General features: G+C 34.2%; 1 protein-coding gene across 2 annotated transcripts in view; it reads right to left on the reverse strand.

Moving 5' to 3' along the window:
- The window catches only part of AP3B1 (adaptor related protein complex 3 subunit beta 1), a 263265-nt gene that overhangs the window by 120887 nt on the left and 122210 nt on the right, over window positions 1-20168 (reverse strand). For both annotated transcript variants that reach the window (XM_035014705.1, XM_035014707.1), the window contains exons 13-14: window positions 17731-17863; window positions 11141-11250 (exon numbers count right to left, since the gene is read on the reverse strand). In XM_035014705.1, coding sequence (XP_034870596.1) covers window positions 11141-11250; window positions 17731-17863 — 243 coding nt within the window. The remainder of the gene's footprint in view (window positions 1-11140; window positions 11251-17730; window positions 17864-20168) is intronic.

Genomic DNA, 20168 nt, shown 5'->3' on the forward strand with positions numbered 1-20168 from the left:
TTAAAAGAGGTCTTTACTACACATGAAGTATAGTCCAAAGGATAAAATATTCACAATCAAAACATATAAGTTGACTGTACTACCAACACAGCTATATCTTATTCAATCTGAATTTAAAAAGTAGAATTAATTTAAATTTTAGTTCTCATATTTTCAACTATGCCACTTCATAAATAACAAATGGAATCAAAATCTTGAATACAAAAAAATCTAAGTTCCTTTTTTAAAAAAATTACATAGCCAACCTCTACTGAGTTCCTACGATATGCCTGGCACTGTTTTAAGACTTTACCTGTTTTCTCAGTCTATTATATAACACAAAGTCCTGAGAAAGTAGGCTCTATCATTATTCCCATTTGATATATGAGGAAACTGGGGCACAAAGGGGTTAAGAAACTTGCCCGACATCTTACAGCTTGTTGGTGTTGGAACTAAGACTGGAAGTCCAAGTCGGAATCCAGAGTTCACCATGGCCACTGGACAGAGACAAAATGAGTGTGCTATACTAGGAAAAATACCAGCCAGCAAGGCAAGAAGACTGGTTCTGGTCCTAGATTGACCATGTATATCATGGAGACAAATAACTTTACATCAGTAGGCCTCATTTACTCATTAATCAAATGAAGGATTACTCCTTTGGCCCCGTTCTTCTGCCATAGTGTACAATGGCTCCTTTATGGCCTTCTGCAGATTTTCCAAGAGCCAGCCTTTTCAGAAGAGGTCTAGGCCTTTCTCTTGACAATTCCTGCATGCATGCATGTGGGGCATTTCCCCACCTCCTTAGATCTCTTGTTCTATGGATAAGATGGCCAGAGTGGAAAGAGATCTGGCTATCATTTTTGTTACCCCTCCTGGAGGGTAGATGAGCCCAGGATTCTACCCTGATAAAGCAGCTTAAGCACAAGAGAAAACATGCTGAAGTGTCCTCTTGTCCTCTGACACTGTCCAGATTGGCTCTTTCTAAACAGCACTGGTTTAAGATACTACCCTTGGATATAGGGTGAAATATACAGAGATTCAGGAAAAAAAGGTCTCATTTAAGAGTCAAGGGCTTAGCTTCCCATTTTAGAATCAATCACTTACCCACATTTAAGAGTCATCAAGTGCCTGGTCAGAATAAAAAGGCCTGTTTCCTTTTCCACATGTCTATTACTCTTAAGTAAACAGCTCTCTTGAATATTTGGAGGAAACAGATTCTAGGGATTCAGTCACTCCCCTTTCTGTCAGTTATATCCCTCATCACCTTCTTCTGGAGTAACTTGTACCTCCAATTCCTAATCGTTTTTAGGATTGTGCATCACAAACTATCTTGCATTGTTCTTCCTTGTCCCACTTCAAGCACTTCAACTTCCTCAGATACATTAAGTAAACAGTAACTCATCACCTTTTAATTCTCCAAAATTTCAAATTTTTGCTACATACCTACATATAGTTTTCTTGTAATTATTTGAATCTCCCTTTGAATCAAGTGCCCAATTTGTTCACTTTTGCTTTCTCTCTTTACCTTACCAAAATCAGGAGGGACGGGGCACCTATGCCTGGTGACTCAGTCGGTTAAAGGTCCCACTCTTGATTTTGGCTCAGGTCATGGTCTCAAGGTTGTGGGATCCAGCCTCGTGGTGGCCCCACACTCAGCAGTCAGTCTGCTTCTCTCTCTCATCCTCTCCCTCTGCCCCCTCCCCCGAACTGCACACTCATGCACTCTCTAATAAGTAAATCTTAAAAAAAAAAAAATAAGGGTTTTTCTACTTTATTGGCTTTCCAAAGGAGATTAAAGATGCATTTATCAATTTCAACAATCTTTTTTTGGTATTCTATTTTACACAATTAACTTTGATCCCTTTTAGACTTTTATGCTTTGTTTCACTACGTTCTTTTTCAAATTTCTTTTCAAATCCTTTTATTTCTGGTCTCTACGTTAAAAATGGTAGCAGTAACCACTTTAGCCACATCCCACACATTTTAGAATAAAGCATTTTCTTTTCCTATATTTTATATAAAACTTGTATTTTTTTCTTTTAAACCTTCTTTCACCTAAAAGTATATTTCTTACTTCAAAACTGATCTGGCACCCTTTCAAATTATTTAATTCTAATTTTATTGCTTATGGTTAAAAAACATAAAATCTTTTAAGTTTTCTTTATGTCCAAGTACATTCCTGATTTTTTGTAAATGTTTTATGAATACACCCATAAAAGTGGGTGTTATCTGTTCAAGAAATATAAAATTTTACCTATAGTACTGAATCAAGTATTTATTCTATTATTTAATTACTCTTTGTATTTATGTCTATATCTTAAAATCTGCTGGGTATATCTAAAATGAGAGAAGCATATTAAAGTCACCCACCAATTTCTCCTTGCATTTTTTTTTTTAAAGATTTTATTTATCCATTTATTTGACAGAGAGAGAGAACAAGCAGGGGGAGCGAAAGAGGGAGAGGCAGGCTCCCCATTGAGCAGGGAGCCCTATGCAGGGCTCGATCCCAGGACACTGGGATCATGACCTGAGCCGAAGGCAGACGCTTAACCGACTGAGCCACCCAGGTGCCCTCTCCTTGCATTTCTAATAGATTTTTCCTTTATATATTTGTTTGCCATATTTTTGTGTGCATATAGGTTTATACCTCTCAGTTTCTTTGTAAATTGGTCTTTTTTCATTTTATAATGTTCTTTTTCATCTTACTGCCTTTTTTAAAAAAAAGATTTTATTTATTTATTTTGAGAGAGAGAGAGAGAGCAGGGGGAGGGGCAAGCAGACTCCCTGATGAGCAGAGAGCCCGATGCAGGGTTTGATCCCAGGACTCCAGGATCATGACCTGGGCCAAAGGCAGACACCTGACTGAGTCACCCAGGTGGCCTTCTTACTGCTTTTAATTAATTTTAAATCTCACTTTCTTATTTATCTTCACTTAATATCTGTTTTCCTATCTTTTTTCAATCTTTATCACTTTGATTAGTGTTATAATTATAAATGGCTAGCTTTTGTTTCTCACTCCAATTTGAAAGTTAGTTCTTTAATGAGAGAATTAAGTCCATGCATATTTAGGGTAGGATATACTTGGATTTTTGCCCTTCCATCTTAATTATTTTTAAAAATTTATTATTTATTTTACATTTGTTTCCCTTTTTCCCCTCTGAATTTGAAATTCCTATCATACTTCCATATTGTACTAACAATTATCTTCTGACAAAAACAAAACAAAAAACAGGCTTTGCTATATAGATCCATAAGAAAGTATTTTCTCAGTTAATATTCCAACAACTGTTGTAAATAAAGTCAATACAATAAAAAAATGTCCTCTAGCCCCAGAAAAGGGTATAGTCAAATACAAAAAAATCTTTCTTCCAAGACAGTCTCATGTCTGTTGATACACAGTCTCATTCACAGAGGTTCTGTAAGCAACTACATTCATCTGAAATTATTTCTTGTAGTTGCCTCTCTTTCTAACAAGACCAGAAGTTTACCTAGCACAAGTTCTAACTAAATTCTGCACAAGATGTTTAGGAATATATACTTCCACATTCCTTTTTCCTTCTCAAAATCAGACATACATTTCTCTACCATTCCTTATGAACAAGGTATAACTATTTCCCCCATCAAAATACACTGTTTTCATCCCCAACATAATCTATTTTCACCTTACTACTTTTTAACTCAAGACAAAAATATTAAGATAATTTCACCTCCCTCCAGTTTCTTCCTTCCATGAGACCTTCAGAACACTTTCTGCCCCAATCTCATCCTACCCCTGGTTTTCTAAGATTGTCCATATTTTTAGTTCCTATTAGATTTTCCCTTGTTTTGTGCATTCTTCATCAAGAGTTCTCAATTAGCATTTTTGTTAGACATTCTTAGTCTATTCTTATAAATTTAATTTTATGTGTGCATATATGTGGGTGTGTGTGTATATATATACACACGTATGTATATACATTTATACACATGTATGTATCTTTTTTTTTTAAAGATTTTTTTTTATTAATTTATTTGAGAGAGAGAATGAGATAGAGAGAGAGAGAGAGAGAGCATGAGACGGGGGAGGGTCAGAGGGAGAAGCAGACTCCCCGCTGAGCAGGGAGCCCTATGCGGGACTCGATCCTAGGACTCCAGGATCATGACCTGAGCCGAAGGCAGCGCTTAACCAACTGAGCCACCCAGGCGCCCCACACATGTATGTATCTTTATTCTTTGTCTTCTCCTATCTAGAGTTTCTTGCTTTTGTTCATTAGTTGTTAGAAAAGTGGTTCTTACTAGAGGGATGTATCACCTCCCTAAAAGGTATTTAAATATGTGTAGGAATATCTGTGGTTCTTACAATGACTGAAATATCTGAAATTTGATGCTTGTTACACAGAGATGCTGGATGTTCATCTCAAGGCCCTAAGGAAAAAGTTCTCTCATCTCCCATCAACAGATCACTGACAAATAATGTTAAACATCTGTTTCACATTTGGGCAAACATGGACCATATCAATCTAGTGCCCAATTTGTCAAAAGGAAACAATAATAAAATCACGGCCAGGTCAGTGAGTAGGCAAGGAACTGAATACAAATACAGACACCAGAAATGAAAAGAGATAAAAGCATGATACATTGGTTAAGAAAGCAGACTTACGAGCTATGTGACATTGGGCAAGTTACTTAACCTCTCTGTGCTTCAGTTTTCTCATATGTAAAATGGGAATACTAAAAGAACTTATCTTGCAAAGTTGTTATTAAAATTAATGATTTATATTTTTAAGGTGATTAGAGTAGTACCTGGCATATAAGCATTATAGAAGTTGTGTTAAATAAAGTAAAATATAAAAGGGGCCACAATAAAGCATACTAAATTTAAGCCTTATCAGGTTTTCTTCCTCAAATACATTAACTATAACCGTGATCATAATAGCTTACACTAAGCACTGTTCTACTAAGCACATTGATTCCCTGATTTCTCAAAATAGATCTGTGAAGTTATTAGTACTACTGTTCCCATTTTACAGATGAGAAAACTGGAGCACAGAGAAGTCAAGTCACTTGCATAAGTTCAAAGCCAGTAAAAGGTAGAGACAAAATATGAACCCAAGTGATCTGGTTTCCAATCTTACTTTTCTTTTTACTGAATAAATCTGACATGTAACACTAAGTTTAGGGTACACAGTCTGTTATTTTGATATTTATATAGTATAATGGTTGCTGATGTACTAATATTACATTACGTAATTATAGTACATTATTGTCTATATTGATTATACTGTGCATTAAATCTCTGTGACTTGTTTACTACTCATTACAAGTTTGTACCCTTAAACACCATCTCTCTTACCCACCCTCCATCTACTGGAAACCATCATTTTACTCTGTTTTTTTATAGGTTTAACTCTTTTAGATTCCACATGTAAGTAGTATCGTACAGTATTTGTTTTCCTCAGACTTATCTCACTTAGCATAATATGCTCAAAGTCTATCCATGTTGTTGCAAATGGCAAGGTACCCTCCGTTCTCATGGCTAAACAATATTTCATTGCGTGTGTGTATGACACTTTTTTTATCCATTCATCCACTGATGAGCCTTTGGTTTGTTTCCTTATCTTGGCTATTGTGAATAATGCTGTGATAAACACGAGAGTGCAAATATCTCACTGACATTCTATTTTCATTTCCTTTGAGTATATACCCAAACTGGGGGACTGTATAGTAAATGTAATTTTAATTTTTTCCATATTGTTATTGTGGTTGGACTGATGGAAATTCCCACCAACAATATATAAGGGGTTCATTTTCACCACATCTTCATCAGCACCTGTCATCTCTTGTCTTTCTGATGATAGCCATTCTAACAGGTGTGAAGTGATACCTCACTGTGGTTTTGATTTGCATTTCTCTGATGATTAGTGATGCTGAGCATCTTTTCAATCTCTGTTGGTCATTTTGAGGTCCTTTTAGCAAAAATGTCTATTGAGTTCTTCTGTCCATTTTTTAAACATACCAGGTTTTTTGTTATTGAATTGACTGTGTTCCTTGTTTATTTTGGATATTAATCCCTTAACCAATATATGATTTGCAAAATTTTCTCTCATTCTGTAGGTCTTTTCATTTTGTTAGATGTTCCTTTTTTTCCCCCCACCAAGGCACCCCTTGTTAATTGCTTCTTTGCTGTACAGAAGATCTGGAGTTTGATGTAGTTCCATCTGTTAATTTTTTCTTTTGTTGTTTGTGGTTTTGATGTCATGCCCAAAAAAGTTATTGCCAAGACCAGTATTAATGAACGGGAAAGACCCTATGTTTTCTTTTACGAGTATCAGGTCTTATATTTTGTCTTTGACCCATTCTGAGTTAAATTTTTTGAGTGGAGTGAGACAGTTTTCCAATTTCATTGTTCTGCATGTGTTTCTCCAGTTTTCCCAGCACCACCCCATTAGGTATTCTTGACTCCCCTGCTGAGTATTAGTTGACTATATATGCCAGGGTTTAATTCCAGGCTCTCTATTCTGTTCCATTGGTCTTTATGTCTATTTTTGTGCCAATACCATATTGCCTTTATTACTATGGCTTTGCAGTACAGTTCAAATCAGGGTGTGTGATACCTCTGGATTTGTTCTTTTTTTGTCAGGTTTTTTTTGCTACTCAGTCTCTTTTGTGGTTCCACACAAATTTTAGGATTGTTTCTTCTGTTTCTGTGAAGAATGCCTTTTGTATTTTGATGGGGATTACATTAAATCTGTAGATGGCTTTAAGTAATATGGCCATTTTAACAATATTAATCCTTCTCATTCATGAATGTGGGTTGTCTTTACATTATACAGATCTTACACTTTCTCGTTGAAATTTATTCCTACCCATTTTATTGTTTTGATGCTATCGTAAAGGGGATGGTTTTCTTTCTTTCTCAGATGCTTCATTTCCTGTAAAGGAATGTAACTGATGTCTCTATGTTAATTTTGTAACACGCCTCATAACTGAAATCACTAATTCCAACAGTGTTTTGACTAACTCTTGGGATTTTCTACATATAGAATCGTATCAGCCTATATCATATCCTTGCATTGCTCCTGATCTCAGGGGAAACGTTTTCTATTTTTTCCCACTGAGTATAATGTTAGCTGTAGGTATGTCATAAATGTTCCTTATTATGTTGAGGTATGTTCCTTCTACAACCAATTTGTTAAGGGTTTTATCATGAAAAGATGTTGTATTTTGTCAAATGCTTTTTCCTGACTATTCAGATAATCATGTGATTTTTGTCTTTCATCTTATTAAAGTGATGTACTGATTTTACTGATTTGTGTAGAGTGAACCATCTTTGCATCCTAAGGAAAAATCCCATTTGGTCATGGTGTATAATCCTTTTAAAGTGTTCTTCAATTCAGTTTGCTAATATTTTGCTGAAATTTTTTCCATCTATATTCATCAGGGATATTGGTCTACAGTTTTTTTTTTTTTTCTTATGGTATCCTATTTGCTTTTGGTATCAAAGTAATGCTGGTCTTGTAGAATGGGTTTGGAAGTATTCCCTCCTGCTCATTATTTTAGAAGAGTTTGAGGAGGACTGGTGTTAATTCTTTAAATGTTTGGTAGAATTCTACTCTTGGTAGGCTGTGTGTTTCTAGAAATGGCATCCATTTCTTCTAGATTATGTAATTTGTTGGCATATAATTGTTTATAGTAGTCTCTTATAATTCTATATATTTCTGTAGTATCAATTGTAATGTCTCCTCTTTCATTTCTAATTTTATTTATTTATTCTTTCTTTCCCTTAGTCTAGCTAGAGGTTTGTCAGTTTTGCTTATCTTTTCAAAGAACCAGCTCTTAGTTTTATTGATCTTTTCTATTATTTTTCTGGTCTCTATTTCATTTATTTCTGCTGTGATCCTTCTTATTTTCCTCCTCCTGCTGGGCTTGGGTTTTAATTAAATCTAATTCTTTGAGATGTAAGGTTAGGTCGTTTTTTGAGATCTTTCTAAATTTCTTAATATGTGTGTTTATTGCTATAAATTTTCCTCTCAAAACTGCTTTTGTTGCATACCATAATATTTGATATGTTGTGTTTTCATTTTCACTTATTTCAAGATAATTCTTTTCTTTTAATTTCCTCTTTAACAACCCTATTTGTACACCTTTTCACATTCCTCTTATTGTTGATTTCCAACTTCATACCACTGTGGTCAGGAAAGACAGTTGGTATGAGTTTAAGCTTCCTAAGTCTGCTAATACCAAATTTACTCTCTTAATACCTACACCTCTCATACACAGTCTCTGAGAAGTCCTGGCTTTGATAATTAGAATCAATAATAAGAGTAGATATAAAGACAAAGGAACTCTAGTGATTGATTTGGTGGGAGCTCAGATGCTAACAGACTCCTGTGAGTCTTATTCTAAGCTTTAAGATACACATATAACTGCCCTGCAAACTTTACTAACACCCCAAGGGAAAGAAAATTTTGCCACCAGAGATATTAAATATTGGTCCTGATGCAGCTCCAAACCTTGCCTTAAACCACACAAATATAATCCCTCTGAAAAGACTCAGAGTATACGTAGTTACCCCATCTTCAAAGAAGAAATAATATATTTCCCCCCTAAACTATAACCCTATTAGTTACAGAACATTAGTTTTAAACTTTAACCAACAATGAAAAAAGAAAACTTTAATCAACATTGAAGGGACATAGTGAAGGGCAAACACAATGGAAAAGAGTTTGAGGAAAAACCAGAAAGAAGCCATGGAGAATGTTTCAAAAGGGAAGAAGCAGTATGTGAAGTCAAATGCTAACAAAAGATCATGAAAGACATCAACAGCAAATTACCCACTGTGTTTAATAAGAAGACAGTCAATGACCCTGGAAAAGTCAGTGTTAGTGGTGAGGAGTCAAAATCAGACTGACACAGACTGAGGAGTCTGAAAACAGGAAATATAATTAGAAAAAGGGAATGAAATAGGACCTAAATAATAATGACAGGAGACATAGTACCACTATGTGCCAGGAAATATTCTTAAGAGCACTATATATATTAACTAATGTAATATGTACAAAATACCAGGGTTTTTTGTTTTTGCTTTTTTTTTTTTTATTATCACCATTTTAAGATGGGAAAAGTATGGAGATTTTAATGTAAAAGCACAAAGCGGGTAAGTGGTGGGACAAAGATTAGTATTTTTTAATTTAATTTTTTAAACACAATTTCAGATTTATAGAAAAGCTGGAAGAATAAAAAGAACTTCTGAATACTCTTCACCCAGATTCCTCATATGTCATCACTTTACTACATTTGCTTTAGTTTTCTATATATACACAAATACTGTTCTCTAAATTAAGGAAAGTTGTAGACTTATCCTTAAACATCAAAATACTTCATTGCAAACTTTGTAATAAAAGGAATGCTCTTGTATTGCTACAGTAAAATGATTTTAAAATTAGGAATTTAAATACTGAACCAATACTATTACCTAATCTACAGATTTTAGTGAGATTTTACCAATTATCCCTACCAAATCCTACCAAATCCTTTATAGCAAAAGAAAATATAAAAATATGTGGTGCATAGAGTTGTCCTATCCTTTTAAACTCTCTTAATGGGAAAAAGTTCCTGAGTTTTTCTTTACGTTTCATGATATTGGCATTTTTAAAGAGTACAAACCAGTTATTTTGTAGTATACTCTCATTTGGGTTTGTCTCTTGTTTCTTGATTATATTCAAGTCATTCACTTTTGGCAAAAATTCAACAGACCTGATGCTAACTTCTATTCACTATATTATATCAGATGGTGTTTAATCCCATTGCTGGCAATGTAAACTATGTTCATTTGGTTCAGGTAACATCTGCAAGGTTTCTCCTATTGTAAAAGTCAAAAGTCATTAATTTATGCTTTGTAATTAAGTATCTTATGAGGATATACTTTGAAACTGTACAAATATCCTATGACTACTCAAACTTTCACCCCCTACTTTTTACCATTTGTTAATGATTCTTACCTCAATCTATTATTATTGTGATGGCTTGCAAGTGGTGATATTCTAATTCCATCATTCCTTCCACATTTACTAGTTTTGCATCGTAAGAAAGAGCTTCCCTTTCTCATTCATTCATTCATCCATTCATTCATTCATTCCAGTGTGGCCTCAACAGATTCTTACTCTATTCAATAGGCCATAATCCTTTTACTATAATTTATTTTGTTTTCCAAAGTGGCCAGTGGTTGCCCCTTCAAGCTGGTTTTTGTGTCTTTTTGACACGTCTCTATCATTCTGTGAGCATTTCCTTGCTATTTTTGCCCAACAAGATGTTCCAAGATCATCTTGTTCTTTCCTTGCCCTAGTTCTAAAATCAGCCATTTCTCTAAGCAGCCCTGGTTCCTTCAAGGGGTGAATGAAATTTAAAAACCAAGGTCTACCAAAAAAGGAATGCAGTACTACATTCTAGAACATGCACAAACCTTGAAAACATGCTAAGTTAAAGAAGCCAGACACAAAAGGCCATTTGATGTATGATTCCATTTATATGAAATGTCCAAAATAAGCAAATCCACAGAGACAAAGTAGATTAGTAGCTGACAAGGGCTGGAGTAAAGGGAGGATCAGCTTGAGCCATGGGATTCTTTTATTGGAATGATGAAAACGTACTGGAATTACACAGTAGTGATGGTTGCACAACCTTATGAATATACAAAAAACTGCAAAATTATATGAGTACATTTTATGGTATAAAATTATATACCTCAATTAAAAACAAAACAAAACAAAATCTAGGTACTAGGTGTGCTCATTTGTATTGGGCATTATTGCATGCAGACCCTCTCAAAGAAAGAGATGTTTGTATACTCAACATACACATTCACATGTATACACATAAATGCGTATAGACACACACACACACGCATTTACATACACACACGCATCTAGAATTTATAAACCCATGAAGTTCACACTGATATCTCCATTTCCAATCTAACACTGCAGCATTTATTGCATCCTTCCCCTTTTTCAGATTTATAATCCCTTCCACAACAGTGTAAAATCTTAGAACCAGGATGTGAATCCAGACAGTTAAGCTCTCTTAGCCACTATATTTTAAGATGTCCATTTATTTCCACAACACTATAATTTATTGACTAAAATCCAGTTAAATTCAGAAAGATCTCTTAATTGGTACTTACAGTTATACTGTCCAAGAGTTTAGCCATATGTTTAATAATTTCACCATGTTGTACAGGTTGCATTTGCAGTAATTTCTTAATAACAACCACACTTTCAGCAACAACTATTTCTGAAAAAGAGAGATTATTCATATTAAATATGCATAATGCAATTCAAATGCAGTATCCTTGGTAAAATATGAATTTAAGTTAGCAAAATATTCTATAGGTCTCAAATAACTAGGTGAAAACTATAATCACGAGTATATTTCCAAACTTTGGGGGTGAACACTGTCTTAAGCAGAGGAGTATACTTTAATTTCTAACTTGTGTTGTTGCCTCCTAGCTTCTGATATCCCCTTCCAACATCTGCCTCTTTGAGTCAGAAAAGCAACGTGAGGTTAGATTTTAACTACAGCTTTCAAATATTTGATTCCTACCATATAGTGGTAATCAAATAGTTACCATATGGTTCTTTGGTTTCTATCAATTACATAGTGGTAATCAAACACCTACAACCTAAATAACTTTTTTTCCAATTCTAAAGAAAACAGCAAACTAAAACCAAAAGTTTCCTTAAGTGATAACAGAAAACATTAGTACTGAGGATCATTAGTCCTAAGAAAGGTGTTACTATAGAAATAGCACTGACTTCAGAGCCAGAAAGAGTGGGCTTATGTGCTGGATTGTCTCCATTTGTCCAGTGAATCCACTCTCTACCTTTCCTGACTCATTCTGTGCCCTTAGAGGCTGACCTCTGCAGACTGCATCAACCAAACTCTCTTGTTCCTGGCTTCCAGCTATGGTTAGCTGACAGGAAGCCCCAGCAGGAGATCAAGGGGCAGGAGGACAGACTATTTGCTACCCCAGATGGCTCTACTGCCAGGTCTCCCTGGCAGTGTGTGCATTCCTCTACTGATAGTTTCAGTTCTTCTGAATGGCTCTCGCCTGCTGAGTCTGGTAAGTGCTCCCACTCCTCACACCCCTTCCTTTCAATTCTAGATATGATAAAGGGGCTTCCCATGGTCACTAGCCTATTAGCCCCAGGATGTTACACCATACCTTCTTGATTTCTCTTAATCCTGCCCACATCTTATAAATAGTTCCTTCATTAAATTATCTTCAATCATCCCTTTTTAAGTGTGCCATCTGTTCTTGCCAGGGCCCTAACTTAATATAATAACTGGTCCTGGGATTGGCTCCAAGGAAGCAGATCCTGAAACTGGGATTCTGAGATTGAGTTATCACACTGAAGTAGCTAATCACTGGTCCAGAGTTACATTTTTGGTGGCACCATCAGAGAACTGTAATCCAGTTAGCCAGAGCACCTAAACTTATGGAATGAATCTTATATAAACAATTATTAATGCTACCGACGCCAAATAAATAAGTCTACAATACCTCTACTTACTATTTTGACATTTTTTTATTAATAGGCCTTCCTGGACATTAGAGATTCCCCTGGCATACACTACAAAGTATTATTTCAATATTATACTGGAAATACCATGACTTGTGTTATTATTCTTTTCTCTGAAGTATATTTTCTTATCTAGCTCCCTTTAAGAATACAAGTAAAATTTTTATCATTTTAATCATTATTAAACATACGTGTTTCAAACTATCTCTTTCTCCAGTAGAATGATAAATTGATGGTTATACCATGCTTTAGTTTATGACATGATAAATATTTCTTTCTCTTCTATAGTAACATATGGTAGGTACCGTATTCTCATTATTTTAAAGATGAAGAGAGAGAAATGTACTAGCATTATATGACTTTGTCCAGAATTCAGAATGTACCATTTCATCTCTAAACTCTAAGTTAAGAGGTACAGCTATTACTTATATAAAGACCACTGCTTTGAGCTTTGATGAAAACAAAGATTAAGATCCTGACTTTGCCAAACCTATAGTCCAGTGAGAAAAATTAAAATTACTATGCAAAGTAAAATATGGTAAGTGTGGTTTTAAGAATCCATAGCATAAAATTTTTTATTTTTAAAATATATTATTGTAAAACTAGACCAAGAAAAAAATATTGTATAATTATACACATGGAGAGGCAGCATCGGCTATAGTTGAAAAATATATTTGGCATCATTTATCCTTTGATGCTATATTACTTTCCTATTGTTGTTATAAATTACCACAACTTAGTGGCTTAAAACAACATAAATTCAGCATCTTACAGTTCTAGAGTCAGAAGTTAACAGTTTAGACCTTATGGGGCCAAAAGCAAGATGTCAATAGGGCTACCTCTCTATGGAAGTTCTAGGAGAAAATCCATTCTTTGCCTTTCCCAACTTCTACAGGTTGTCCACATTGCTTGGCTCAAGGCCCCAATCTAGCAATGGCATCGCTCCAATCTCTGCTTCTGACATCTCTCCTTCCCTGAAAAGGACCCTTTTGATCTCCATCTCAAGAATCTTAATCACATCTGCAAAGTCCCTTCTGCCATGGAAGGTAGCATATTCACAGGTTCTGGGCATAAGAAACTGGACTTCTTTGGCAGGGGTCATTATCCTGCTTACCCCAAGTCCCTCTCATCCCTTCACATAACTCCACCCTACTTTTCCTTTATGCTATCTCCTGTTTTTCAAAGACCACAGGACTGTGGTGCTGCTCTACCAGAAGCACAAAGTGATCCTGTGTTCTGGACCTTTCCTAGCTTCCTCCTTGTACTTAATAAAACTTAAGGGTCCTTACTCAAAGAAATACGGCCTACTACTTTTTTCAGTTTAACTTTATTTTGGTAAGAACACTTAACATGAGATCTACCCTCATACCAAACTTTAGTTACAATACATTATTGTTGATTATAGGTACAATGTTGCACAGCAAATCTTTAGAGTTTATTCAACTTAACTGAAACATTATTTTTGCTGTTCAGTAATTCCCTATTTCCCTTTTCCACCACCCCTGGCTACTGCCATTCCACTCTCTCTGATTCTGTGAATTTGACTATTTTAGATATTTCACACAAGTGGAATCATTCAGTATTTGGCTTTCTGTGGCAGATTTATTTCACTTAGCATATGTCTTCAAGGTTACTACAGTCTACTATTACCCTCATTTTGCAAATGAAGAATCTGAAGCACAGGAAGATTGTGTAATTTATTCAAGGTAACATTAACATTCAAACATAGGTAGTCTAGTTCTGCATGCAAGCAGATAGCTCCCAACAGAGTAAGTGGTCAATACACAGAAAAACTATAATACACTTGTTTTATATTACTTCTCTCTTCATTAGGCTGTTAACTCTGTAAAGGCAGGAACCTTTTATAGTCTGGATGAGTATCTTATTCATCTACTCAACATTTACTAAATACCCCAACATATTCAAGTTCTCAATAAATGTTTACTGAATTATAAAAAACTAAACGAAACAAAAAATAGTCCTCTGCCCCAATCCTTTTAGTTTACAGTAGATGGTAAGGTTATTCAGACAAGCAAATTTTGCTAATCTGTTACTGAAGTAAATTACCTTAGAGAATTAAATTATGCTAAGCCAAATGAAATGCAGATTTCTCATAAAGGTCCTTGAAAATTTTGTCAAATTAATCTCAGATAGTGATATTGAACTATTTTAGGCAAGCTTCAAGTCTGCCTAGAAAAGTCCTCTCCATGTCAAGAAGGGAGAAGTCAATAACACTTAAAAAAAACCCAAAAAACAAAAAAACCACAGGTCTAAAAACAATGTGTTAAATATATGTAAAAAACAATGGAGCCTAAATGCTGCCCCTAAGGTTTTAAGATACATTATCTGAACAGATGACCAGATATTTGTATTGACATAAAATGAAGAATCACAGATCCTTAGAGCTTTAAAAGATCCTACAGGACGATTCTAAAGAAACTGAGGCCTCATTCTAGATACCTATTCCTAAGAGCAGATCTTTTTTTTTTTTTTAAAGATTTTTTTAAATTTATTTATTTGAGACAGAGAGAATGAGAGAGAGAGCACATGAGAGGGGGGAGGGTCAGAGGCAGAAGCAGGCTCCCTGCCGAGCAGGGAGCCCGATGCAGGACTCGATCCAGGGACTCCAGGATCATGACCTGAGCCGAAGGCAGTCGCTTAACCAACTGAGCCACCCAGGCGCCCAGAGCAGATCTTTTAATGGAAGAAAGGAGCTATGTTGTCAGGATTGACCATTTTAAAGTTAAAAATATTACCTTCTTTAGTGCTACTGATTTTAATATAAATATTCTCCTTATTTGTTTTACTACTTTTAATGAGGTTTCCAAACTACAAAAGTATAACTCATATGAAAAAGAATTAAAGAATCAGAGACTATAGGCTAGTGATGATTATGCAACCCAAATCTGGACAATACAATTTAAGTTTCTAAGTATTCAAACTGCAGGAAAAAAAGCCACTGTTACAACGACGGTTTTGATTTACCAAAAACAAAAGCCTAAACATCAAAATATCAGAGTTTAAATTAGTAAATCTTCCTACTTTTAAGAGTGAATACAGATTATATTAATCTCCCATCACCTAATTACAAAACAATCTATTCTTCCCTTCAAAGTGCTACTGGGGTAGAATATTTATCTTTTAAATCAAAGTCAATAAAAAAATATTTTTCAAGAAATTAATACATTATAAAAGTAGAGATAATTCCTTTAAAATCTACAACTTGAAATTTTCACATGCGAAAAAAGATCAAAAACTAAAATTTAGAAACCCTGAATATATTTTGTATTTAAAAGAACTAGTGAGTATTCTAATTGTAGTACTTTTTGTATGTAATAAAATTTTAAAAGAATAATTACCCTGGTAAATCTTGGTTCATAATCTTTAATGTTCTGGAAATATTTTCCCAAGAAATGTGTCATATATAATTGAATAGAAAGTCATTATTAAGATACAGGAAATAAAACATGTTTTTCAACTCACATTTTAAAGTGTGACAAAGAAATAGAGACAAAAAGGATGAAAAGTAGAAACAGGTAAAATGAATAACATTTAGCATCCTAATCTCCTCTAGTTACCTTCTATAGTCAAATACTTTTTTAAAAAAAAACCTATTTCCTTGATAATTTTTGTTGCCCCTTAGTTTTAATACTGCATGTAGAAAAATGTTCTTCCATCATATTATCGTGAGTTTACAGGATTAAAGTTTATAATTTTATGTTCACAATAAAAAAATCATTCTTGGGGCGCCTGGGTGGCTCAGTTGGTTAAGCGACTGCCTTCGGCTCAGGTCATGATCCTGGAGTCCCGGGATCGAGTCCCGCATCGGGCTCCCTGCTCAGCAGGGAGTCTGCTTTGCCCTCTGGCCCTATCCCCTCTCATGTGTTCTCTCTCTCTCATTCTCTCTCTCTCAAATAAATAAATCAAAAAAAAAAAAATCACTCTTAATTGGGCTAAATTTTGTTTTAGTTTTTTCATTAGAAGTAGTTATCACAATGGTATAATTTTCTAAAGAGATCTACATTTGGGAATTGATAATTAGGGATAAGAGAGTTAGTGTAGTGAAAATACAAATAATAATATAAATAGAATATAAATATAATCAATTTTCTTATGTTTCAACTTATGTTTGCTATGTCCTATATGCTTATGTCTAAATATGACATAATTACTTAGAATTCCATAAATCATTTCAATAATTTTACATAGATTATTGAGCTTTTCCTAAAAAAAGTTTTAATCAAATATATAATTATAACAAAAATCTTCTACATAAATTATTATAAAGGTGAAAGTTGACTAATACTGATCTTTCTCCAAATGGTTTTACTTATTCTAAAGCCATACCATAGAAATAACTGACACTTTACCACAGAACAATATGAAATCTAGATTATGCATTTCACTGGTTATCACCTATCCAGTTTTACAAAACGTTTAGATGTTGTTTGGCTTAAAAACACAAAGCTGTTGCAAACTGATGACTTTTAAATTGAGTTTAATATTGAATATAAAATTATTAGATGAGTTTCTGAAAAAAAAAAACTCTGAAGGTACATAATAAACATACTTTTTTGATCTAGCTACTTCTCCATATTATAGTCATTTGCCTGCTTTTAGCACCCTCTGCAGGTGAACCAATATTATACATGACTTACATGTCACTAAAAGCAGTAAAATAGAACCTTTGTGGAAAGGGTATAAGGAAGGTGATTAAACTGTGAAGAAATAAACAAATTACACTTTCTTAGTTCTATTTAGGAAATACTGTTTGGAAGTTTATTATCTAATTTACTAAAACAACTCAAAAGTGTGTGTGTCTTTGTATTTCAAGGATAAAATGCTACTCTCATCATGACCATGCTACTGACATATAGGAAACACTAAAATGCAATGTTAAAAAATGTTACAATTTGAAGATCATGCCAAGAATACTCAAATGCGGGCGCCTGGGTGGCTCAGATGGTTAAGCGTCTGCCTTCGGCTCAGGTCATGATCCCAGGGTCCTGGATCGAGTCCCGCATCGGGCTCCCTGCTGGGTGGGGAGCCTGCTTCTCCCTCTGCCTCTGCCTCTCTCTCTCTCTCTCTCTCTCTCTGACTCTCATGAATAAATAAATAAAACATTAAAAAAAAAAAAAAAGAATATTCAAATGCTAAATTACTTGAAAATAAAATGAAACTGTCAACTTACCATCTCTGTTGGACAACAGACATACCAGGCCATTGAGGCATGTATCAGTGACTTCTGAGATGTTGGTTGCACATCTGCCTATAGTTTGAATAGTGGCTGCTGCGAATTGTTTATCCTGGCTTTTCACATAGGTCTAAAAAAATATTTCAATTAGTTTATACTTTGGTACCATCAAGTGAACAAAAAGATATATTAAGCTTTATCAAAAATACAAATTTTATAATATATAATATTCTCATTTATATGTACAATAGGTCCAACTGATGACTTAGCTTAAATTAATTTTGTTTTTTTACTTAAAGAATGTGCCTATAGAAGAGGCACATTTTCAAGCCAGGTTCATTCACCTGTGGCCACAGAGGCTTGTGACTCCAAAACAGATAGTGGGGAGCAGTCACCCAAAGACAGCAATTAGTTTAAGTGCAAGGTTGAAAGAGATGATGAGAACTCTCTCTTTGGAGGTTTCAGTTCATTTAACCAGCAGCATCTGTGAATCTATGAAAAAAAGGGTTGCTTTTTCAGAGACACTAAATCTAAAGTTGGGAGAAGAGGAGGAAAAGGACAAATATACTAATGACAAACATTTTCAAAATGGTATCTGAATGGTAGTAAAACTATATAGCTACAATGAGCAGTATATCAGTAAAGACTAAAAAAATTCAGTTTGTAACAAATTATCATACTTTCAAAATAGATTTTCTTTAAAAGAATGTTTTAAAAACATACTGTAAACTATGTATTTACTAAACTTAAAAAGAAATCATTGATTTAACAACAGAAAGTTAAAGGATCTTTACAAAGTTTAATATAGCCCTAAAGAATTTCACTTTGATTATAACTTTCCTAATTTAAAAACTGAGCTTTTGTTTACAGAAATAAGTATACTTTAAATATGCATATTTATATAATATATGCAAACAAAATTTAAAATCCCATTTTCAACTGAATTTTTATTTATTTGTTTATTTTTAAGTAAGCTTTATTCCCAATGTGGGGCTTGAACTCACGACCTTGAAATCAAGCGTCACATGCTCTACTGACTGAGCCAGCCAAGCATCCCTCAACTGAAATTTTTAAAAAGATTCCCAACCTCAAATGAGACATACTTAATGTAAAATTAACACTATGGTTATTTAACATGCCAAAAAGGAGGTACATTTAAATGGTGCCAAAATGACAAATGGAAGAGAAAATCTAAGAATATCTAAAACCATACAAATTTCGTGAAAACAGTACCAAGAACAGGATTAAATACTGAAGAAATAAATTACACAAATTCTCTTAGTTCCATTTAGGAAAGATCAATTGTATTTAAACCACTTCTCAGTTGATGACCTAATTTCCTCAATTAGAAAAAATACGTCTTTAGAAAAATTCTCTATTTTACTCAAAAAGTTATTATAAGTAAGCTGTACATACCTATAAACCTAACTCATAAACCACAAAAGTGAGGTATAAATATTGACAGTGATAAAAGTGGATAAAGAAAGACTGTATTAGAAAGTCTAACTAAACGATGGACCTTATTAAAAATTCTGATACTCGCAAACAATGAATTATGGAACACTACATCAAAAACTAATGATGTAATGTATGGTGATTAACATAACATAATAATAAAAAAAAATTCTGATACTAATTGAAATGGCTAGATCACCAATATTTTGAAATAGGTCCAATGTGTCACCTCTGTATAACTACACAATGCCATAAAATTGCCTGAGATTCACTGCCTACATCCCCCAGTAAATCTGACTTAAGCAGGAAGTTGATACCAAAAGGACACCCAAACAGATTACCTACAATAAGAAAAAGAACAAACACAAACAGAGACCAAAATTAAAAACTTAAAAAAAAAATAAAAGCAAACTTATAAAAATGAAGTAAAAATCAAATCCAAGCAATGTTCTATAGCCATGGATCACTGGATAAAAACTTGAGATGCCCTATTTTCTGGCATATATAAATATAAGATGACTGGGTATCGAAAACATCCTAATTTTTTAAAAGTATTTATTTACTTTGCGGAGGTGGGGCAGAGGGAGAAGGAGAGAAAGAATCTTAAGCAGGCTCCACACCCAGTGCAGAGCCTAAAATGGGTCTCCATCTCACAACCCTGAAATCATGACCTTAGCCAAATTCAAGAGTTGGATGCTTAACCAACTGAGACACCCAGCACCCCAAAACATCCTAATTTTACAAGGAATTCTTCTAGAAAAATACACAGCATGACAGTACAGCAATCCAGTTATAAAATTATAAATTATGGACATGCTGTAATATTCTACTACTCCTGTTAAAAGTATAAGATCACACAGTTAAAAAAAACACAGTATCTATTTAGCTAAAATGAAATTTAATATGGGTGAAGGGAGGATTATAGCAACAAAATAAATAAAATCTGTAAAAGTTGGGAGTTAACAAAAACTGTGATTTGT

The sequence above is a fragment of the Mirounga leonina genome, unplaced genomic scaffold, assembly GCF_011800145.1.
Source record: "Mirounga leonina isolate KUSES-001 unplaced genomic scaffold, KU_Mleo_1.0 Mir_168, whole genome shotgun sequence".
In the NCBI taxonomy this organism is placed as follows: Eukaryota; Metazoa; Chordata; class Mammalia; order Carnivora; family Phocidae; genus Mirounga; species Mirounga leonina.